At 49.3% G+C, this 24,338-nt stretch overlaps 1 protein-coding gene and 1 non-coding gene across 2 annotated transcripts in view; one reads left to right on the top strand and one right to left on the bottom strand.

Annotated features, from left to right (window-relative positions):
- Positions 1 to 997: 997 nt before the first annotated feature.
- TRNAS-ACU (transfer RNA serine (anticodon ACU)) lies at positions 998 to 1,069 on the top strand. Its single transcript has one exon. It is a non-coding gene; the product is annotated as a tRNA-Ser (tRNA).
- Positions 1,070 to 9,661: 8,592 nt separating this feature from the next.
- The window catches only part of Pkc53E (Protein C kinase 53E), a 139,615-nt gene continuing 124,938 nt past the window's right edge, over positions 9,662 to 24,338 (bottom strand). Inside the window, exon 11 of the mRNA XM_077634895.1 lies at positions 9,662 to 17,276. Coding sequence (XP_077491021.1) covers positions 17,124 to 17,276 — 153 coding nt within the window. The 3' untranslated portion in view covers positions 9,662 to 17,123. The remainder of the gene's footprint in view (positions 17,277 to 24,338) is intronic.

Here is a 24,338-nt window from a genome sequence, read left to right as displayed (position 1 = left end):
TGCAAGCGAATGCGGCAGGCGACGCGAACCCGCGACGTGCGCAGCGGATTCCGTGCTTTGCGCACTCAAGCTTAGAAACACGCCCGTAACCTGTTCTCTCTCTTAAAATTTTGTGAGTGTGCCTCATAGTCAGGGCCAAAGGAATATTTCCTCTACGGCAGCGGTGTAGCGGTAGTGGAGATAGCCAAAGGCGTGCTTGCGGAGACGAAGTCACATCACGGGTTCACGGGGGAGGTGTGCTTTCGTTCGGTGCCTGTGCACGCCGGCTTAGTAAAAACACTCCCATAAACTGTCACCGCAACCTGACTGTAAGTGAGGAAACTATAATATACCACTGAGAATGCGCGCCGCGAGTGTTTCTGCACAGTTGGAGCGCAGCGGCACGGTGGATCGAGCGCCGGTACCCGCGGCTCGACACGCATCTCTCCCTGCAGTACGCCCGCTCGCGTAGCCCGCTCCAAATGCTGTTAGCCCTCCGCACCCAACAAGTAGATTGTTTTAATTATTTAAATCATGCGGGTCTGCCTCTCAGCTACAAAACCAAATATTTTCTCGGCGGTGGCGATGACCAAGACGACGGGCTGGTAGGGTTTCGTGAGATGTGCCCGTGAGAAACCGTGGACAAACCGGAAACGGCTTTGGGGGGCTCTGATTGGCCAGTCGCGTGGGGGACTTCCGGGCGACGAGCGAAATTTTCTGTGGGTGCAGATCCGAGCGACACGGCAAGCGACACATGCATTTTGCTTCGCGCGACGGCGTCGCTTGCCGCCGTCGCCTTCGCGTTCGCGTGAGTTTTCGCGTACATGGAGTCAAGGATTAAAGAGCACAAGATTTCCCCCCGGCTTCGTGCTCGGCTTTTCTGGGGCAAACTGCGTGGCGTAGTCGAGGCTGTCTTTCCCACGGGATGCCCCCCTGGAGAGCCGAGCGCTGGGGCGGGGGACCGCCTGTTCCCGTTGGATTCGTCTGTCTTTTGTGTTGTGTAGTAGCGCGCTGCCCCGCCGCGGTGGCTCAGTGGTTAGGGCGCTGGGCTACTGATCCGGAGTTCCCGGGTTCGAACCCGACCGCGGCGGCTGCGTTTTTATCGAGGCAAAACGCTAAGGCGCCCGTGTGCTGTGCGATGTCAGTGAACGTTAAAGATCCCCAGGTGGTCGAAATTATTCCGGAGCCCTCCACTACGGCACCTCTTTCTTCCTCTCTTCTTTCACTCCCTCCTTTATCTCTTCATACGGCGCAATTCAGGTGTCCAACAATATATCAGACAGATACTGCGCCATTTCCTTTCCACAAAAACCAATGATTATTATTAAGTAGCGCGCTGTAGACAAGATGCAAGACCAACTAGCCCCTGTTCTAGCACCGTGAACTAGTGGAGCGATTAAATGAACGTCCAACAAAGCAGACCTTATGGCCGTCTCACAGGCAGGGCAGAAGGTTACGATGTACCGTGTTTGGGGCGCTATAACAGGACTTAAGGCCTGAACTAAGCGATTGGTTTCATTGCTGCCTGCTTTTGTATATAAGCATCTCGCGTCCCTACTGCTCAGCGACCAACAGCAGGGCCTTGTTCAGCCCACCAGTACTTGTACCAACAAGGCGGCTTTCTAGCACCCAGTAATAGTGAGGCGAACCTGATCGCGAGTAAACCGAAGCAGCAGTCAGAAACCATAATTTTCGTTTTATTTGTTCGATGAACATTGAGAGGAAGCGTTGGCGGTTGCGGCAGAGGGGATAGGAGAGAGAGAGAGACACCTCCATGGGAGACAGGTCCCGTGCGCAGGGCACGCGAAGGGGGAGGGAGAGGAAGCAACTGACTGATGATGGGGAAGGAAAAGGATCAGGAGGATGAAGCAAGCATCAACACAACGCGGCTGCGACGCCAAACAGAGAAACAACCCACGCTTTTGAAACCACTACCGCACACGTCGAACGTACGTGACCACTTCGCCAAGACTCGCAACTGCACGCCGATGTAGCAGTGCAGCAAATGAAGTGCCGTTCCAGCGCAAGAACTTGACGCTACAGTCGAAGGACTTGGCCCAAACAACGTGAGCGAGAAACAGTGGTCAACTGTCGCGAGTCGGGACTGAAGGGGTTCAAGCAGCGAGCTAAGTGCGGCTAAAGAATCTGCAGACGAATCACTAACGACTACAATGTTCGTCCGGTTTCTAAAAGCCTGCAGGGATAGCTGAAGACTGCAATAAGGTGTTTGTCTGGGCTAGTCGGTACATGGTACTAAATGAAGGAACAGCACCCCGAAAGGCGGGACTGAGAAAGAGACAAACACAGCGCAGCGCTGTGTTTGTCTCTTTCTCAGTCCCGCCTTTCGTGCGCTGTGCCTTCATATAGCTGAAGAGGTGCTGCTTTAAGAAAATCCGGTGTGTAGAGCTATAGACGGTGATGCTTTCGAAAAGCACGCACACGTCACCAAATCCCGGTCCCAGTTGCGTTCTGGTGTCATGCGGTGCCCGTTTCCTGCATTCCCCGCCAACTATGGCCCAGTACAGTACATTAGTTGGTCCACTGCTAGCATAGCAGTTATATAGATGTTAGGCCTATTCTGTACTACCGTAAAATGCTTCAGCAGGCGAACACATTGCACGCAAGTATTATAGATGGCATGTTTTTCGTGTACGTGAGCCCGCTCTTTATCCTACGTGACATTAGGGTGTTTCAGAACAGGGTGACTGAATCGGTTAGGGAGATAGGGGAATAGCAGGGGTAGCGTTCTGCGCATGCGTACTGGCACCTCACAATTGCCCTATCACCCTAACCGATGGGGTCAACCTATTCTAATACTGGCTATTTCCTGTCACTATGTCGTCGTTAGCTCAAGCTACAAATGGATGTATCTGGTGCAGATATAGAATGTACACGGTTGGATTGAAATCCCTCCACGGACTAACGCGAACTAATCATACCATATGCCGCTTCACGATCATCGCAGACTTGCACTATGAGGATTAAGCATCGAAGGACAGAAAGTACGACTAGCTTTTGTTCGTTCACATAGCGTTCTTTCAGCGGAATAACAACAAAAAAAGCACTATTCCTGCTAATTTTCAAATGGCCTTTCTTCATCCTGGACACGAAAATGAGATGCGCGGATAGCACGGCAGTGAATTTCCCTGGGGGATGATGGACCGGAGAGGAGATCGATGCCACAAATTCAATCCACTCAAACGACATCAGTAGTACGTGTCATGGTACATGCATAGACTCATACCTCAGAATGCACCTGATGTGAGCTTTGACCCAAACTCACAACAAAAGGCAGTCTTGTGTTTCCTCACACAGCATCTTTAACTGTCTAAATGCCTGTAGTCTCCCAATGAAAGAAAAACTAATGCGAAGTGCTCAGTGTTGTAAGCAAAAAGACAACAAGGCTCTGTGGTCACGCACGTCCGACGAGTCCGCTACATAAATACACACTTCGAGAAACAGCAAAACAGATGCTGTTTTGTAGTGGTCCCTTAAACAAAGCGCACTTGCAACCGATCAGGTCTGCAAGCGCATTGAGTTCTTGTTTTCCTTCGCGTACTGGGACATCTCCAGACACAAGTGGTGGTGGTGGTGGGCTCAAGCTCGACATGCAACATACGCGACTCAACGGCAACAGGGAGATTTAGCATACCGCGATCCGCGTTCCGCTTAAGCCCGGACCCGGGCCCAGTTGTACCTGCAAAACAGCAAGTGTGCGCCTGTCGGGGCTCCTCGCGGAAGCGGAAGGCGCATCGCGCTATGCATAATTAACGTCTCTTGATAGACACTTTCAGCACAGCGCGCACCGCTACCGCTTACTGCGTAGCACGCCCGCCACTGCGCACGCGCTGTTTGGTCCCGACGCGACCGGCTTGCGCGCTGTTAATGGGAGCGTGGCGCCATCTGGTGCCCTCGGGGCGATCTGTGCATGCAGAGTCACGGCCGGACTCGACTCTCCTCTCCGCGGGGGGCGGAGTCGAGTCCGGCCGTGGCAAAGTGGCTACCGAGATCCGCTTGCGCGAGGCGCCACTACGCGTGTGAAGAACGCCCTGACGGCACCAGATGGCGCCACGTTGCCGTCAGCTGCGCGCCCGCCTGTTGTGTCGGGACAATCAGCGCGTACGCAGTGGTGCCCTGCGGAAGCGGATCGCGGTGGCGGATTGCGGATCGCGCTGTGCTATAACTCTCTAATAATAGTGTTCTCGCCCGTGACGTACCACGACTCAAAATATAACAAGCAGCCCTGGCAGACATTTTTTTTTCTTCTAGTGCGTGAGCCGCACACACAACTGCGACACCCGACTCGCGGTCGGGTTCTTAGAGCAACAAGAGCAACGTTCCCTGCGCGATGCGGACACAGTCTAAAATTGTCGCACATCAACTGCCTCCATTTACTGCTTTCTTCACGCGACAAAGTTTCTGACAAGTTTCATACAAGCGTTCTTAACATGTAGAGCAGGAAGTCTGCGAGAAAAGAGGCAGGAAGAGATTTGCACAAGCTGCGCTGTCGAAAGAAAGCATTGAATGCCATTGGCGTTTTGTCCGGAGAGACGGTAACAGATTCAGGACCACACGAAGAGATCCTCGACGGGATGCCGTGCATTGCCTATAGTTTGTCGCACTTTGCGCAAACTGGGGCATCGTTCACACAGACGTTTCTGTGCCGTCCCGTCCTGTCGCAATGGGAACGACTTGGAAAATAAGAAGGGAACCTATTTCTTGAACCGCGGGATAGGGAGCTCATTTAAACGACTTTCAAAGTTGGATGAGCAACATTCTTTCAGATTAGGTTGATCCCCAAGACACACAGCTGGCAATAGTGCTGCAAGCAAGCAAGGTGGCTAGCAGGCGACGGCGTTAACGGAGTTCTGTATTCGTACAAGTTGGGATGGACCGTTTCTGTATCGTAAAACCTATTTACTTTTGAGGAGTCAGGTCCAGGGGTGAATTTATAGGTCACGTCTTGGAGGGAGCGGTTGAGGGGGAGGGGTCTTAGTGGAACCATGTATGTTTTCGACTTCTTTCGTCCCCCAGAAAAAAAGAAGTTCACCGCGGTTTCCTCCTCACAATGGGGTGTCTTGAGTCCACCCCTGTTCAGGGCATTCATTCTCTTCAAACAGCAAGGTGGAGTCGGGCATTGGATTCTTTAGCTGTAACATTTGGCACACTAGTTAGTACATGCGTCCGACTCCAGAGGACACAGAATCAATAGCAGACCTAGACATTTTGAGCCAATCCGGGCACGGTTTTCGAAACGAAAGACCTACTTGTCTCGCAGTGATATGCCAGTATGATAGCCACGCTGTGTAACCTGTAATGCATTTGTAGCGATTCCGCCTACTGAGCTTTTAACTGGGACGAACCAGAAAGTGACTGCTTGAACAATGCTAAACTCGAGCATCAACGCGACAGGATAACAGAAAGACGTAGAGGCGTTATTTCAGTTTGGTGTGGATATAGGACGAATACGGTTGGACTGAAACACTTCCCCATGGAACGATGTGAACGCCTATATCACAAGGTGTTCTTCCTCAAGCTCACAGCAGACATGCACAGTGCAAGTTAAGCGTCAAAGAAACAAAGTACGGTTAGCTTTTACTTGTTCACAAGGCATCCTTTCACCAGGACACACACACACACACAAGGAGTTTACAGTCAGGGCAATTTTTAAACGGCGCTTGATTCCGCCTTCTCAAGACGGAAATGCAGTCGCGCGGATGGCATTTGAGTGAATTTCCTTTCAACAGTGACAAACCGGAAGAGAGCTTGTTATCATGAAAGCCGATGACGTCAATAACACGAATGAGGTTGTTACATGCATAGCGTGAGTTAGAGCATGAAACAATACCGCGAAAGCTTGTTGGCAGCAGTGACAAAACCTTGATGTGAAGAAAAACAGAATGCCATAAGCATGAGGATTACACAACAAGTCCCAACGCGGGAGAAGTTGCTTCGAGGCATCTATCAGCACGCATTTTTTGCGCCTTGAGATCTCAGGACAAGTAGTGGTAGTAAAGCCAACGTAGTAGATACGTACATAATAGTATTACTTGCAGCTTAACAGTAAGGAAAAGCTGTTCTTACAGCCTCAAGCCTGCTTTCCGCGTTTCAAGGAAGCGTCGCGTAGCGCAAAGCATCCAAGACATTGCATACAACCGCGCTGCCTTCTACTACACAGCAAATCAGCATCGATCGACGCGGGCAGCTACAAGCACCACAATTTTTTGGCACACTCCACCCCAACGGGAAGTTGTATCGCTAAAATGCATAGCGGGCATTTCTCGTGGATTCTTAAGAGTCTTCAGGTAAAAGTAAGTACACGGTTACTGGGTTTTCATTTCATCGCCGGCCTCAACAAGCTCAGGGCAGCGGGCGTCAGTCATTTGAAGGAATGAAGACTATGATACAATTGTTCGTATATATCTTCCAACAACACCGTATCCTAAAAGGGTGAGTCGTTGCAATACCAGCGTACTTAACGGAAAAGATGAACACGCGTCCTCTGACACACGGAATAACGTCAACAAAAAGCACAGCTGCGACCCGAGATGATCGTTTGAGCGCATAGAGACGACTCGATCGGATGGGACCTTCAATGGGGCGTTCTCAAGGTACAGACGCTTTCCCAGGAGACGGGAGGGAGTCTCTGGAGATATCTCGAAACATTTCATCTCACGTACACATTGCAGTGAGCTATAGAGAGGATACGAATGAGGATGCAACCATGCGTGGTCCGCGGCCCTTCCAGCCGTCTCTTGCCTCCATGCGCTCTAAACAGGAATACGCCTATATTGGATTAAAAAGGGAGAACACTGTCTTCTAGCGCACATCCTTCCACAAAAAGAAGTGGGCTAGAGAACAGCTCACTCCCTTCTTATTCCCGTATAGGCCTAACATCCGGGACGAGGCTTAGGAACGATCTCGGCACAAGAGCCCGAGGAGACAGGTAGCGTCCTAGAGACGCTCCAGCAAGTGCACTGGCGTGTCGGCGGCGAAGGTGCCACCACAGCGTCGCACGTCCGCTGTCTCGGGCAAAGTCATGCAGGGCTGCAGGCTTGGAATTGTACATAGTAAGGCGAGAAGGTATTTAGCGTAAGGCAAAAATGCGGAAGATTGGACCTAAGACAGACCTGCAGTGTTCAGCCAACAGCCGAGCGGGTATGGTATATACGAGAGTATCTCCGTGCATCAAACTTTTCCATATGATAGCGGACAAGAGCCAGCACGACTCGCACGCGGGGTCCCGATCACATCGCTGCAAGTGGAGGAAAGCGGGCAGGACGCTGCCGACAGGAGCGAAGCGCCAGCGGCTGGAAAACGTCCGGCGTGTACGTTGAAAGACAACCAAGCTTCCCGTACACGACACAGCGGGAGACATCGCCTCTCAAAGGTAACAATGGGGAAGCGAACTCGGAAGCCGCAGTAGCCTTGTTACACACATCACAAACTCTCTTAACTACGGTGCATTCACAGTTGTGTTCGAAGGAGAGCGACATCACCTCTCGAACGTAACAATGGGGAAGCGATCTCGGTAGCCGCAGCAGCCTTGTTACACACCGCATGAGCTCTCGTAATTACGGCTGGAGAGCCGCCTTTCACTACATCCAACCAGTCCGCGGCGCCTGCATTAACTGAAAAGACAAAGCAGGGGGCCTCAGGAACATATTAGAAAGTGTACACCACCTAAAAGTTCTCAAACCCTACCAGCTAGTAAAATCCGAATCAAAGACCGAGCATGAGCATTTTCCAGCGGCCAGCAGACAGTGGCGCTCCCTATAACGAGGGCAGCCAGTTATTGGTAACGAGTGGTCACTTGTCTTCTTGATCCACACATATGTTTGAACGGACAGTGGGCAGTTGGTTTGACCGCCGCCAGTGGTGGGGCACGCAGCGAGCCTCTGAGTTATGGACCCATCAGGGCACCGCGATTTTGATACGTGTCACGGGAACTTTAAGCACTAGCACGATCGGAGAACTCTGCCACCCTACCGCCACGGAGGCTTCTTCTAACAAGCGCTGCAATACCTCCTGGTTGAATGGTACCTCCACCTACTGGTGACAAAGACAGGAAGGCAGCCATTACGTCAGCATTATTTCCTCGCCCAGCACGTGCATGGTTAGGTGGAAAGTGCTACAAAATAGCGATGGCCTTTTGGAGAGAAAAACAAAGCAAAAGGAAAACAAAGTTCGTTCGTCAGCGTGAACAGTAACAAGAGCTTGCGGGGAATAGAAGCTCTGAATCAGCGTCTCAAATGCGGAAACGACTGGAACCATGGTGCGCGTTACTGATGGTCTTCTTAGAATTATGGGAACCCAAAACACATCTGCAAGGATAAACATAGGCCGTTACAGGTGTGGACACTCAAAATGCAAATTTATTGCGCGAGAAAGCTTAATGCGGGAACACAACCCTGGTGGCGGGCGGATATAGGTGACAGCTGGCTCGAAAGAGCCCAGCTACTATTATTAGGGTTGATGCGACAGGGGAGTGATGCAAGGAGATATCTATGATAAGAAAAAAATGAATACTCATCGAAACGAAGATGCGTTCCACACACCATTTTGAAATGAGACGTGCACATTTCTATGTATAACGAACTTCTCCCTATAACGTACAGGTGATAGGAGGGTCGAATGAAGCATGATCAGGTAAGACAGAACTATAGACGAATACAGAGGCGGAACACTGGCGCACGAATCGGTCTCCGTAATTTCCGAGGTCTGACCTGCACAGGTCCCAAAGACCAAAAACATAAAATTTATGAGACTTTTTGTCAAGACAGAAGCCGTGTCTGTATTTTATGCAGTTGTTTTGGTTTGCTACTTCTGTGACCGAAAAAAATAAATGTTAAAAAACATACTCGACCATATCAACCTCTTTCGCACGAGAGCAAACTAAATTCCTCGTGAAAATTTCTACGATCAACGACAGGCTGTATACATATCGTGTTAGGCAAAAATTAACTTTCAGTTTAACATCTTGTAATCGCTTGCATGAATCTAGATGCCAGACTGTCACAGCGCTCGAGGAATTGTAACAGTGAGTTCAACGAGCGCATATAGCACAAAATTAGCTTGCCAAGGCTAAGACAACTAAGTTTCAGTTTAACATCTTGTAATCGCTTGCAAGAACCTACATGCTAGACTGTCACAGCGCTCGAGGAATTGTAACAGTCAGTTCAACGAGCGCATATAGCACAGAATTAGCTTGCAAAGGCTAAGAATGCGCAGAAACAAGTTACTGGTCGTGCACCTTTGAAATTTACGACCGGCGGTTGATCTCTGCTCTAATCTGCTTTCCGTAGTGACACAATTAACGTCAATCCCGAGTATGCAGTGACATCGGTAAGATCTAGCTGGTCTGAGCCGTGTAGTCATTTCCACTGCCAGCGTGTAGAGCGTCTAATTTAACGCCCAAGCGAATTTCTTAGGCATGGGCTCACATGTGCTTGGTCCCTTTGTCGTCTATTCCCGTTGGGCGACAGGTATTACCCACACGCTTCAGTAAATAATTAGATGAGAGCGAGTTAGTGCTTTGGCTTCTACTTTTCTATTGGTTCCGCCACCCAGCAAGCTGGCTGCTTAAAAAAGGTGCCTCGTCGCCCAAGATAAGGACCTGCCTAACTTCAGACATTTTAAAAATTCCATACCAATTCCGTTCGAATTTTTCTTATTTTTTATTGCCCCCAGACACTTGTTCCAGCAACTCGTCACTTTAGGCTGTTACAAAGGGAGAACAAAAAAAAAACAATAGGATTGAAACTGCACAATTGCATTAGCCTGACCGAGCAGATGAAGAAGCCGATATCAGATGAAAACGAAAAAAAAAAACGCAGAAGCCACTAGTTACTACTTGTTGACACCAGCAGCTGATTACCAGCTCTAACGTGATGGCAAGAGATTCTTAACATGAAACAAACAAAAAAAATGCAGGGCAGAAAGCTAAGATATCGCCTATAGCGGAGAGGGAAGAAAAGATGGCTGCAATGAGCGATGGAGCTCTAGCTTGACAATGCTGTTTCATCATGTTCAGTACACAAAAAAAAAAAATTTAAGTACGAGAAGTCATGTTTGAGTTGCTAACCCACACAGCCACTCACATAAAGGCGACACGATCTATCTTTAAGGTGGCCTACAAACACCTTGTTAGTCACGTGCTTTATCACGTGACACTGCTACTTACAGTCGCCATGATGAGGGCAAGTGGGCCTCTTTATAGAGCCGGTAGATGCGACTGACACTGTGCGCCTTTTTTTTAGCTGCTATCACGGTGCGGAAAACAACTTGGTAGAATAATTTTTATAGCGAACTTAGAGCCTTAACTGTGCTAGTAAGCGAGTCGTAAAACATGGCATTGCTAAATGCCGCAAAGAGTTACAAATGTCGCACCGACGGCCGCACATGAAAGCGTCCTCTTTTTCTGCTACAACAGTTTGCCTCTGGTGGATGATAGCATGCGCTATGGCTAGGTTGCGTCGATGTTTAACGCCACAAAGTAATGCATAGGGAGAATGAAGATGACTACATTTACCTTCACAGAATCGACAGCATTAAGAGGTCCACCCATCCTGGCTCTATAATGGTCTAATAGCGACCAATGAAGAGTTTTACCCACCCATCCGCTTTGTGGGCGAACAGATAAGAGGAAATTGACACTGGACACGGAATTATGGCTTCGGCTCAGAATTTAGCAGGCTACAATTTAGAAAGTGCATGTTCGCGTCACAGGCACGCACGGTTAGCCTCAACAAGCCAAGGAGCCATACTGACACTACTATGAACGTTGGCGCAGGGTTGCCGTAGCTGATGTCATTGCTCTGTGATGTCTGGTTTTGTGGAACGGAGCTGGGCACGTGAGATCATCCTAAATAAAGGATGACCGCTTCCTCGCTTCCTGCGTTCGTTAAGCGTCTATAGAAACTAGGTCAACGAAGTCTGCTTGCTTGTGTCGTTCTGACCAAAGCACTCCAGCCGTTTAGATTTATGCAGATCTATAATTTTAGACTTTATGTATCACGAGACGCTCCTTTACAGTGACAGCTAAGAGAGAGCTCTAAAACTCTTCTGCCCCAGGAGCATGCAGTGCAATGTGTACCGTCAGAAAGGGTGGACACACGTCATACACAGTCCTGTTTAGTGTGGCGCTGTACTGACCTAGCGAGGCACCTCACATCACAGTAATAAGTAAGTCTCCGCATCGCCAGCCCAACACTTACGAAATGGCAAATGGTGTCAACTCAAACTAGTACGGTCAACAACTGGCAATTTTCGTTTTGACAGTTCTGAACGCATCCGTGAAAGAGCGATAACATTAATGCCTCCTCGGTTCCTCTTGTCAAAACACGCCAGAATACCAGCAAAAACAAAGAAGCACGGCACAATTGATTTCCGTCCTCCCCGATAGTTGAGAGCAGGCAGCGCACGAAACACTAAACCGCAATAAAAGACGCCCTGTTCCGAATTCCACCATTAAAAAACCGAGGGGAAATTTACATCAACGTTGCCATGCAGGCGGAGGACCCGCCGGTGCAGGCATGCCAGTCCTGGGGGAGTTCAAGTAATGATTCTCACGCGCGTTTTTTTTTTTTTCCTGAGACCTCTTCGTTGTAACGTGTTTCCCTTGAACCACTTCCTCGTAACTTGCTGTACCTGAACAGCACAAACGCAAATAGGATGCTATGCTAGAATGGAACGTAGGTAAACATCATCAGTCCTCATTTAGGATCACATCAAAGTTCGCGACGAAATTGTGTGCCGTCGCCTCTGAACCTGGCGTTGACGGATGTCTCGAGTGCAGCCTATCCAAAGAAAAAAATATCTCGATTCAAGCAAGCTTGCAGCAAAGCATGACAATCATGTCTCCAGGGGAGACATCCGAAATTCGGACTGAACAGAAAAGGAGGGCGCCATTGCATGTGTGCGGTGCCCACACATGTGAAGCTGGACTCGAAATGACAAACCAAAAATAATGTGGAGCTTGTAATCACAGAACGCCCGAATGTTCTCGAAGAATATCGACTAGAACTGTTGCATTCTGCTGACATTGTCGAAATGACCCAAGCTGCGCCTATGTTAGCTCCTGCTCGAAGCGTACAAATATGTTGCCCTTGCCACTGTTAACTACGCAAGCCGACTGCACCGCCAACAAGAAACAGGGGTTTTGCCCACGAAGCAAGGTCGGTGAGATCATCAGCCTGAAATATCCTTGATAGCACAGTGAACGTCTTTTAAATTGTGTGCGAGAATTTACCCAGTGGGACCATATGGCTTACTATTGACTACCTTGAAAACAAAAATATAAGTGCAATAGCTCCTCAAATAATAAATTCAATGAATTCAGCATGCCTTAGTGCTATAGACTTATACTTAAAGAAGCGAATAGTTTCTCAAGAGAACTCAGTCGTTTTTAATTAAGATAACACTAGCATGTTTTGTCTATCCTAGTATTCATTACGATGAGCGTTGCCATATATGACGACACACTCTCTGATAAGACTATAGATGAACTCTCAGTCAGGAGGCAGGCGCAAGTGCTTTCGAGTCATTGTAACACAAACTGTATCACATCGTATACTCATCACAAAAACATCACAAAATTCTGCGGCGTACCCTGTGGCACGCTCGTGAAACGTAGAACAGGAAGCTCCCGATTGCCAAGCAAGGCGACAGCGAGGCGTTAAAACGCTAGTTGAGCTGACTGCCGTTTCACCAATTTGGCGAGGTCCATTCAACTAATACAAATATAGGAAACAGATGTGAACAAGGGTGGCGTGCCGGTGTGGTTTCGTTATCCGCTGATGCTCTGACAGGGAGTACTTGTCAAGCCACAAACGGTCGTTCACCTCACGGTTATAATTCAAGTGTCTTTTTAATTTCTTAAAATTGGTTTTTGGGGAAAGGAAATGGCGCCGTATCTGTCTCACATATCGGCGGACACCTCAACCGCGCTATTTCTGGCGGAATAAGCGCTTGATAAAGAAGACCGCGAAAATGTGAAGCAGTGCAGAACTTGAGGTTTTCTGGACAGCTGCTTAAAGAAGGGAATTTGGTGGCCCAAGCCAGGACAAGTCCCCAGGTCGAAACAGTTAACGCCGCCGGCACTTGAAAGGGACCATAAACACCCGAATAAAAAAGCATATACGCATTCCGTCCGCAGATTCAACCTCTCTCGCTGATCGTTATCTTTACTATCAACGATAACCACTGCCACCACTAGGCGAAGGAAGACCGCGATATTCTACGTTAATTCTTGCACACCTTCTTGCTGCTTATATCACACAGGTCTACGGCGGACAGACAAGCCTGCTTCCAGCTGTACGAAGGCCTCGCCGTGCGCATGCGTGGTTCGCTCCAATAATCTATGTTTCTGCCTAAAGTCTCAGCGCTACAGAGATCACCTAATCAGATTCACATCTGCGCTAATCAAAAGTTTATCGCAGCACGCGCGAGCTAACGACCTCAGCCCTCCTGAGGCACGACTACTAGAAACGTCTTTGGGAGCCCGATGTCATGGAGAACCGTTCAACCTTGATAAGACGTTCACTTCTTCAGAGCAAGCGTTGGCTGCCACTGCAAAAGAGCTACGATGTTGACACCAGCCGACAAATAAAGCAGACTTCAGCGAACAACTGAATCCGATGTTGAAAGTCCGCAAAAACACAGCGTTAGGACGTAGTGCTAAGCGTCCGATAATCGCGACTAGCGGCACAGAAGTGCCGGCACAATGGCCCACGTGAGTATCTCCGACAACCGCAACAACTCGCCGTCTAGACCCAGCAGATTTCAAAAGGTTCGGACTGAGGCACAGACTCTACACACAATCATCCGTGACCACAGTAGCTCCCCAAGTGAGCACTAGAAATTGTCACACTTCGACCGAAACGAACACGGGAACTGATAGCCACACATCCAATCCGCCTTTTTCGCCCCTTCACCTGCAGCTGCATTGGTTGAAAAAGAAACCTTCTGCTCCTAAAGCGCATGCGCAGCTCATGTTAGTGACAGGCGCGTGCGACAGATGGCAGCAGCTGTCAAGCATACATAGGGTGCCTCGATGCCAGCGCCGCCGGGGTGGAGACAACTTCAGCGGCACCGCCATATTCAATCACACGGGATCAGCGGCGCTAGCGTTTGCCACGGCACCGTTCATGCTCTCGGCGCGCTTCAAATTGCTTTAACGTGAACGGCCTTTTGCAGCGAGAGCTACACTGGGCTACCAGTCGAGCATTTCGCGATACATGGGAGAGGCCAGTTGTGATTCAATATGGCGGTGTCGCTTAAGTTGTCTCCACCCGAAAACGGCGACGCTGGCATTGAGTCACCCTAAGCATACACGCACACACTTCCAACTTCGCCGACGCAGCTGGCTCCTCGCGGCACCAAATCGCACCTGCGTCACCCATTTCCGTTTGTTTTAAACCACAAGCAGGCGAATTTTTGCCACTCGACAGAGGGCGCCACATCTTGCGAAAAAAGGCGGATATTGATCGCCGCGTTTGGCACTCGTCGCTCTCAAGAATACCCAAGCCTCTGCGAAGGACCCGTCCTTATCTGAAGCCCCGTTTATGCCCTCATCGAACGCCGTACAACTACAGCGAAGACGAAATAAAGCAAATATCAGAATAAGATTTCCTCGTTCTTTGCTTTTTGTTTCTTTGTTTTTCACGCCGGCAAGGATGATGAGAAATTAGCCAGAGCGATGCGGCCTTGCAAGAACAGGAGGAGAATGCGAGAGTGATGTCAAGCAAAGCGAGAAAGTAAGAATATAGAAGGATGAAACAGAAGCTCACTTTGCCAACAAAAGATTGGGCGCCCACTTCAACTTTTGCAAACCGCGGCGTTGGGGGGGGGGGGGGGGGGGGGGGGGTCTTTGTTCTAGTCGCGATTTCCTTCCATGCTATAGGCGTCCGTTCGAACCAGCACTATATCGTGAGTTTTTTTTTATTGGTTTACCTACCGCCGTATTATTGCAGTATTCCAATTGTACGCAAAATAGAAAGCGCGGATCGTGAACAAACCACACGCTATCAAGCCCTGATCTATATCTCCTCAAAGTTTTCGATTTCCAGGGCAAGCACGTTCAATGGAAGGGCATATACCGAACGGGGACGACTTCGGTGGCACTTTAACAAACAAAGAAAAAAACGCTAGCAGGTGCGTACAAGAAAGCGCCAGAACATTTAGTCCCTGGGCGCTACTGCCAGTTGGCGGAGCAAGTTCAAGGACGCGCAAAAGCTTGATGTGCTGTCAGTCATAACTTAAAGCAGTTGAAAGCCAGATTAGTGTGACAATATCTGAAGGTATCACTCAAGCCAAGAGACCTTTGTGCGCTCATCAAACAACTCCACTGGCTTACAGGGCTCGTCGGTTATAACCATATGGTGACTTCCAATCGCAGAGTTGGAGCACTTCTGGAGCAACGTTTTCTGCCCTTTTCGGAGCAACTGCATTCCAAACGCAGATCTGAGGCCCCGATCGAGTCTTCCAATCGTAGACAGGGAGCGGTTGCCGAGCCGAGATTGCTCCGTGGAGCAGTCGGGACTGCTCCGCCGAAATCGGAGGATCCGACCGGAAGTTTGCGTGACGTTCTTTTTCAGCGGCGATAGCGGCGCCTTACATGCTCTGGCCTGCATGCTCTGGCCAGAGCAAGTGTACTCCAATCGCAATTTCAGGTCGCGCGCTCTGCGCCGGAATCAGGCGCTCTGTCACAGAGCGTGCAGACCGCCCCGGGCCTGCGATTGGAATTCACCAATAGACTAAAGAACATGACGTCACCTCCGCAAGAGCGAAAAAGGCTGCCAGCTTGACCTGAAAAATCAACGGACCAGCGGCCAGAAGGTATACTCCCTGCTTTGAGACGGTCAAGAATGAAGACAATGGAAAGCCAACACAAGACCTCCAGCGCGGGGCCACGTGCACAGCATCCATCAACAACATTGTTCAACCGGAGAAAGAGTTGTGACCGAGAGTTGCATAAATCATTACACGGGAGCGGAGATCTCGTCAAAGATGGCCAGTAGTAGTGGGCGCAGTGAGGCGTTAACAGCATTCTCATGCACACATCTGAAAGGTCCAGGCGGATCCCCATCTTAAAGCGCCTGGTTTCGGGAAGGTTCCGTAAAGACACACGCAAGCAGGAAAAGAGAGCCGGCAAAGCCGAAGGAAGCCAAAGCATTCTCAGAGCAGGCTCTGCGAAGCCAGGATTGAAGCTCGGTTTACGAAGTCGGGTGCCAAGCTCGATCTGTGAAGCTTGGTCATATATGCCCTGCGCCCGGGGCGGACGCCTCGCCGACGCGCCTCCCAGCTAGCCTGTCATATAGGTAGCTGGCACCGGGATGCACTTTTCAACCCCAAGGACGCGCCCCGATAGACACCACAATGGTATACACACTCGGACACATTGTGTCTTGCGCGCTCACTCGGGGACAACTTCAGAGTGGCAGTGACTCTACACGCGGCCGCCTCAAACGGCCATCGTGTCGTTGAGACATAAGGGAACTCGAGACTTGGCGCTTGATATGCTTCGCGGCCGAACGCCACCACCAGGAAAACAGGGCGAAGGCTCCCCAAAAAAGCCCTCCCCAGGAGCCTACGATCGCTACCGTGCGATTGTAGTAAAGTCCTGTGTGGGAGGATGCAACCGGCGTGAGCCAGCTGCCCGCACATGCTTTTCCAGCCCAGCCGTTAAAGTAGCGTGACGTCACGCCAGCGTGCGGAGGCCTTGAATGCCTAAGCAGTGTTGTTCAAGGTCGCCACCAGTTACTCAGCGCTGTCGCCTCAACTGCGCCTTCTTCGCGGCAGTTTTGCCCTCTAAACGAACGGATCGGGTTTTACCTCGCATTTAAATAACGCTACCTCAGCACAGAGGACAACAGTGGGGAGAGCCCATTGAAAAATAGCAACAAAAAAGGGGGCCTTCGGTCGCGTCCTTTCCTCGCCTCCTGGCGGCAGCGTATTGAGTATACATATATGTGTGTGTATAGAAGTAGGAACGAGACCAGGACGCACGACCCTCCCGCCTCCACCGCCACGCAGACTTGTCCCCGAGTACCGCGGTCGGTGCGCGAGCGGACGCTGTTGCCGGGGTCCTGAGAGAGAGGGCGCCGCCGTCGTTGTGGTGGTCGGGTGCGGTGGTAATAAATAGGCTAGACGTGCTGCACGAACTCCGGGTTGAGAAAGGAGAAGCCCATGAACTCGGTCTGGTCCAGGTTCATCATGAACAGCTTGTCGGTGGGCGTCAGCTCGATCTTCTCGCTCGTGAACTGCTTGTCGAAGTTGCTCACGTCCTTGCGATGTTTCTGCGCGACACAAGAGAACCAGGACAAGGGAAATTTTTTTTCTCTGAAAAATTTCGTTCTTCCGCACTGCCTGTATATACACAGATCTTCACAGGAATAAAAAGAAATGCGCACAGGCACGCGTTAATGCGATAGCATTAAATGCCTCATCGGGGAGAAAAATGTGCCGTCGGCCATAATATTCGCCCATTGGCCAGAGGCAAGTGACGTCACCATACCCGGCGACCAGGCAGACCTCTCCTGTTCCATTAAAGTCCGTCCTCCTCCTCATACCTCCTCATAATTTACACTGGCTGGAAGGTATAAAACATTTCTGATACTAGCTATTGCATTGCCAACATGTAAGGTAATCAGGCGTCCCTCTAAATTCCTGTAAACTTTTCATATGGCACTTCGATGACCACGCCAATCGTCAGCCCCGAAGGCTTGCCGACGGCTGCCTCAGGTCTTGCGCTGCAGGTTGCGGCTTTGCAGTACGCATGTACTTACCTGGAGTCCATACCCCATCCATCTCCTTACTCTTTCCCTTTTACGTCCCCTCTTCCCTTTCCCATAGTTAGTAAGGAATGGTAGCCAGCGAGAACACATTTCTATTTAACCTTTATCCCCTTCTTCTTTGTCTCATCATAGGGCATTAAAGGGTCGCGCTGCTCTGAAGCGCGAGACGCTTCATCACTCCCGTCCAACTAATTATGCACATGGTAAGTTCAGCGACGCTGACAACCACAGCAACCACAAAAAAGAATAAGAAATGTTGCCAGAGTTATCGCCCACATGGAACACACACTTCCTTCAGAATGTGGCTATACGGGAGTTTTTGGTGACGACGTTACTACGCCGACAGCTGAATATGAAGCCAAGGGGAATGCCAGAAACCCAGGAGAAAGCCCCTTGCACACGTACCACCGTAGTAGTACAGCATCGGTTAACTAATTTCCTTCAGCCAAGAATGACAAGTGAAACAAAACGCGCCAAGCTGCAGTGTCATTTACTCGGCCACCCAGATTGACACAGCATTGCTTCAGGCTACTTAACCGTGGACGCAGTGACATTGGACGCGCAGACGCAAGTGCGCCTCCTCGGTTACACCTGTTGGCCCCGCCGTTATTATAGACATTATACCGGGTGTTTCAACTTAAGTGGAACAATTTTTTTTTAAATAGGGTTTTTCAGATATGAAGGCGGCTTCTGCGGCACAATAATACCTGCGTTGGCAGACATCACAAATCATGTAAGTAATGGTAACTAGTTAGGTTTTGATAATTTCTGATAATTCTCATAATTAACTTTTTAACTATGACAGGCTACTGGTTGCAATTAGAGACTTGTAGTCGGTCGTTAGTAATAGCCATATCAGTTTTTATAATTCCCAAAACGCGATTACCCTCGCCGCTGTGGCTCGAGAAAATTCGGCTTTTCCGACTAGTTATGTGCACTGTAAGGGTTGCGTTCCTTCCATGGCTTTCGAAAGCGCACGTATTTTCGCGCGATGCAGCCAAATTTTGTGGAGCCACAGCGGCGAAGGTAACCGCGTCTCCGAAATTCTAAAAATTGATATGGCTATTACTAACGACCCGCTACGAGTATCTAATTGCAACAAGTAGCCTAACTCTTATAGCTAAAAATTGAATTATCTCATGTTAGTTAGGCGGCTAATTAGTTAATATTATTTACATATTTTCTCATGTCTGCCAACGCAGGTATTATTGTGCCGCAGAAGCCGCCTTCATACCTGATAAAGCCTATTTAAAAACATTGGTTCACTTAAGTTGAAACACGTGGCACAATAAAGGCATCGTATCACAGATAATGACGTCGTATGCTTTATTGAAAGAGCGCATTACTAAAAACTTATATGACACCGTGTTGGATCTGTGGGAAACTTCGACAATGATCTGGAATGCGAAGCGAGATCAACCTAGTTGAGCGAAGAACTTTCCACGCATCTCTCGAGAATTCTTTTAGCCCCACCCAACGTCCGTTTGGAGTGCGACGAATAGGTCGACGGCTTATAAACCTTTGCGTGAAGGTAACGCACGCCTTATTCGATATTCTTAATAGTACGCACTAGTGTCTCAACTGATTAACGACGCTATGCGCGGATTTACACTTAAATGAACCTCGAAAATTTTAAACTTCGTTAGCTGGGTTCCTAGAAAAAAATGTTTGAAAACTCGGCCCGAGAAATAAAACCAAACTTAACAGTCACCATTTTTCCGGCATTTAAAAGCGCCCTATAGACTTCAGTCTGAAAAATACAGTTTGAAATAAGAACACCGTTCCAGCTCAGCCGTTTTCTTCAGATGTCGCCGACACATTTTAAGCCAGTATGCAACAAAGGAGTCACAGCTACTACTGCTTAAAAAAGCTGACAATGTGTGTGGTTTGGAATTTGTAGGCTGTAGACGCACAGGCAGAGTACGTATTAGGCTAGAATAAAATTAAGTGTTAGTCTGCTACTTATTAAAAATTGAGCAACAAATTAGCGCATGCATGAATTTGGAAGCTTCTCTTTTTTTCCGCGAGAATATGCAAAACGAATAAACCTTCGTTTTCGTGTTTTATTTTCTTTTGATTTTTAGAGCGTAGAAATCGGACCCTATTTCAAAAATCGAAATTCGCGTCGAAATCGAGCTGTTCAACAAAGATTCTCATGGGGTGTTTTCACGATTATTTTTCTCCCACAAATAAGTGACTATTATTGCACGTTGGCGTTCAGGACATGAAATTGCTTATTCGCGCTCATCACGTTCGTATATATTCTATAACCGGCAGATTGCATCAAGAATATGCTCGCCGAGCAAATTATATATTTTTTTACGTTTTGTGATTACCGCTATCTCGTCGCGTACAACGATTAGCATCCCCTTGTGCAACACTTCTCTATTTCTGCTAGACCTAGCTGCTTGCTTTAGTAGATTGCGAATAGATGTAACATCACAGTGGCCATCCCATCCCTTGTGCAACACTTCTCTATTTCTGCTAGACCTAGCTGCTTGCTTTAGTAGATTGCGAATAGATGTAACATCACAGTGGCCATCCCATATCCCAGAACAGCTTTGGAGAAGGACATTGTTAGCGTGGGTGGCGCTTGTTACAAGACATTAGAGAGATTTAGCATACCGGAGATGTACTAGCGGAGACTTATACCGGTTTTAGATAAGCGAGCTGCGCATGCGCAGTGACAATTGCGTGGCTGCGTAGGACCACTGCGCGTGCGCAGCACACGTACGTAAAGCCGGTATACGTATCCGCTAGTACGTCTTAGGTATGCTAAATCTCTCTATTAAACGTTTTAGCTTAGCGGAGACGTATACCGGTTTTAGGTAAGCGAGCTGCGCATGCGCAGTGACAATTGCGTGGCTGCGTAGGACCACTGCGCGTGCGCAGCAGACGAACGTAAAACCGGTATACGTCTCCGCTAGTAAGTCTCCGGTATGCTAAATCTCTCTATTAAACGTTTTAGCTTAGCGGAGACGTATACCGGTTTTAGGTAAGCGAGCTGCGCATGCGCAGTGACAATTGCGTGGCTGCGTAGGAGCACTGCGCGTGCGCAACAGACGTACGTAAAGCCGGTATACGTATCCGCTAGTACGTCTTAGGTATGCTAAATCTCTCTATTAAACGTTTTAGCTTAGCGGAGACGTATACCGGTTTTAGGTAAGCGAGCTGCGCATGCGCAGTGACAATTGCGTGGCTGCGTAGGACCACTGCGCGTGCGCAGCAGACGAACGTAAAACCGGTATATACGTCTCCGCTAGTAAGTCGCCGGTATGCTAAATCTCTCTATTAAACGGTTTAGCTTAGCGGAGACGTATACCGGTTTTAGGTAAGCGAGCTGCGCATGGGCAGTGACAATTGCGTGGCTGCGTAGGACCACTGCGCGTGCGCAACAGACGTACGTAAAGCCGGTATACGTATCCGCTAGTACGTCTTAGGTATGCTAAATCTCTCTATTAAACGTTTTAGCTTAGCAAAGACGTATACCTGTTTTAGGTAAGCGAGCTGCGCAAGCGCAGTGACAATTGCGTGGCTGCGTAGGACCACTGCGCGTGCGCAGCAGACGAACGTAAAACCGGTATACGTCTCCGCTAGTAAGTCTCCGGTATGCTAAATCTCTCTATTAAACGTTTTAGCTTAGCGGAGACGTATACCGGTTTTAGGTAAGCGAGCTGCGCATGCGCAGTGACAATTGCGTGGCTGCGTTGGACCACTGCGCGTGCGCAACAGACGTACGTAAAACCGGTATACGTCTCCGCTAGTACGTCTCCGGTATGCTAAATCTCTCTATTAAACGTTTTAGCTTAGCGGAGACGTATTACCTGCGCATGCGCAGTGGCATAGGAGCGCCAAGGCGGGGCCACTGCGCGTGCGCAGCCTATGTCCGGCGAACCGGTATACGTCTCCGCTAGTACACCTCGGCTACGCCAAAAACGCCTACAATCGACGTTTTTAGCATACCGGAGACGTATCAGCGCAGTCTTACACTGGCTAACCAGACGCGCAGGCGGCCGCGCACAAGTAGGGGCCCCGCCTGGCCGCTCCTATGCCACTGCGCATGCGCAGAAGGCGTACCGTCAACCGGTATACGTCTCTGCTAATACGTCTCCGGTACGCTTAAAACGTCCAGTGATGCCAATACAACGTTAGATCATGTAATGGCAGTGTTCTCGCTTCTAAAACACGCGCTTTATAACTTACCCCAAACTTACCCTTAACAAACATTACAATAGGTTTCAAATCGCTAGCTTTTTTAAACCGCCTTTCCAGAAATGTGCAACGGATTTGTTAGTTGCCGTGCGGTGACTTCAACGCTGTTCACTAAAGAACTACATGTTACGATGAATTTTCGGGTAGAAACTGGGATTAACCCGATTTTCCAGAACCCAGCTCGGGGTGGAACAACCGTGTGAAATCGGGTACTAAGCGAAAGCGAAGGGCCGTAGGCATACCCGCTTTATGCAGACAAACCTCGTTCTACGAGAGGCAAAATGAACAGTCGAAGCTCGTTATAACGAAACGGTTTATAACGAAATAATTGATATAATGAAGGAATGATAATTACCTTTGGAAGCTCGGTCAACACCGGCAATAGCGAACGTACGGCTATAACGAAGTAATCTCCGAGCCCTTCCAGCTTCGTTATAACGATCTTCAACTGTATTAGGTACTCTCTCACCGGTCGGTGCTCCCGATGATGTATACCGTGGGTAGTGACGTCACGCTGTTAGTAGATAGGCGCTCATGATGCCACTTTCTCGCATAAACGCACCCCGTACTCATGACGTATTGGAGGACCGACGCCGACGAATTATGGAGCACGACGATATGCGTTTCAAGCGTCTGGCTAGCTTTTTCGGCACTGCTTCCGTCTCGGGAAATGCTGTGATTACATGGTCCCTCTGACACGGCCGGACTAGACGCGGTGGCAGCGCCGCGACCAGACCAACCGTGAATGGTCGTTTGTTTCCAGACCACCTTGCTTTCGTCACGACTGACGTGACGACCAAACGAAAGGTTACACAGCAGGGCCCCAGGACAGCAACAGCCTGGATCTTGTCCAGTGACAGGTACAGTCTTGAGTGCTTTGAAGAGAATCGCTCATGGCCGTCCCCAAATGCTTCCGCGAAAAGATGAATACGGATGTCTCATCACCCCATCCCCTCCCCCGGATCAATGGGACGCGCATGATTCCTCCGGCAGTAGGCAAGCCGCAGAAAACTATGGGCCGCTAACCTAAACCGGATTCATCAAATTCAACCCATGCTTATTCGTGTCAGATCTCATGAACAGAGACGCAAGGAAAATTAGCTGCGCAGCGTTGCTAAAGTTACCTCACCAAACCAAACAGACGCCGCTATGCAAATGTTGGCTAACCGAACAACGTCAGATAATATAGAATTCAAGACAAGTTCTCTCGTCGAAACGTTGCCAGGCGGACCAGCGCTTACCTCCCGCCCTTGTCTATATTGTGCTACAAACAGAACTAGCCATTTCTACTTAGTCACTCGGCTTATCTCTTTCATACTCTACAATCCGTGTCAGCCACTTCAAGGTCCAGCCCCACCGCTTACCATTTCGCAACAAAGCGAGGCCATTCCGGCAAACCTCGGCTAATCTAGAAAAGCCTCTCCCAAGTTCCACAAAGTTCCACTCATTTAAGTACCACAGTTTCCATTACGCTGCAAAATACCCCCCGAAATATGGTCGCCACTGAGGACTACCACCAGCGACAGGTTAAGCCCAAACGCATGAGTGACCCTTTGCATGACGCGTATACACACCGGGAACAAGAATAAAACATCGCAATAACGAGACCAGATTGATCACAGTCAGGCCGCCCTGTACCAACATAATACACAGGCAATCAATACACACATGAAGAGAGAGCAGGACGCTTTGCGTAACTTTGCCAACAACGACATTCCGAGTAAGCGAGGGACCTCTTCACATCATATACGCTCCACCAAAACCAGCTGCTGGTCTCTACTTCATGTTCGCTGGGCTGTCAGGGTACTTAATTCAAATAGCCAGTGCACGCTCTCGCCAACGATAAGCGGCCATGGAACAACCATTCAACCTGGCCTCGCATCCATAGCGCCAAATTCCAGGCAGATGTTCCGCCACTGCATCACCAACGGTCTAGTGCACCCGTAATGCTTTGCGTCGAAAACTTTTCCACAAAATCAACACATATATTAGGGTCACCAAATCACCCCCACCCCTCCTTCCAACCCCCCTTCCCTTAATTCACTGCTCTCCTCCCTGCAGCCATCACTCACAGATGCAGCCACTGGACCGATCTGTATTCGGAACTCCAACTCCAAACCTCGGCTAATCTAGAAAACCCTCTCCCAAGTTCCACAAAGTTCCACTCATTTAAGTACCACAGTTTCCATTACGCTGCAAAATACCCCCCGAACCCATGGTTTCGCAAGCACAGGCGACACGGAGAGGAGTCGCAAAAATACAGCTCTCTCGCGCGCAAAACCTTACTACACCATACGTGGCGCCACCCTCATTCGCTACTTGTTACCATGTGACACGTTACACCACGTCAAA

The sequence above is a fragment of the Amblyomma americanum genome, chromosome 8 (genome assembly GCF_052857255.1).
Source record: "Amblyomma americanum isolate KBUSLIRL-KWMA chromosome 8, ASM5285725v1, whole genome shotgun sequence".
Taxonomy (NCBI): Eukaryota; Metazoa; Arthropoda; class Arachnida; order Ixodida; family Ixodidae; genus Amblyomma; species Amblyomma americanum.
The sequence above is the reverse complement of the archived record's forward strand: the minus strand, read 5'-3'. Positions and strand labels throughout refer to the sequence as shown.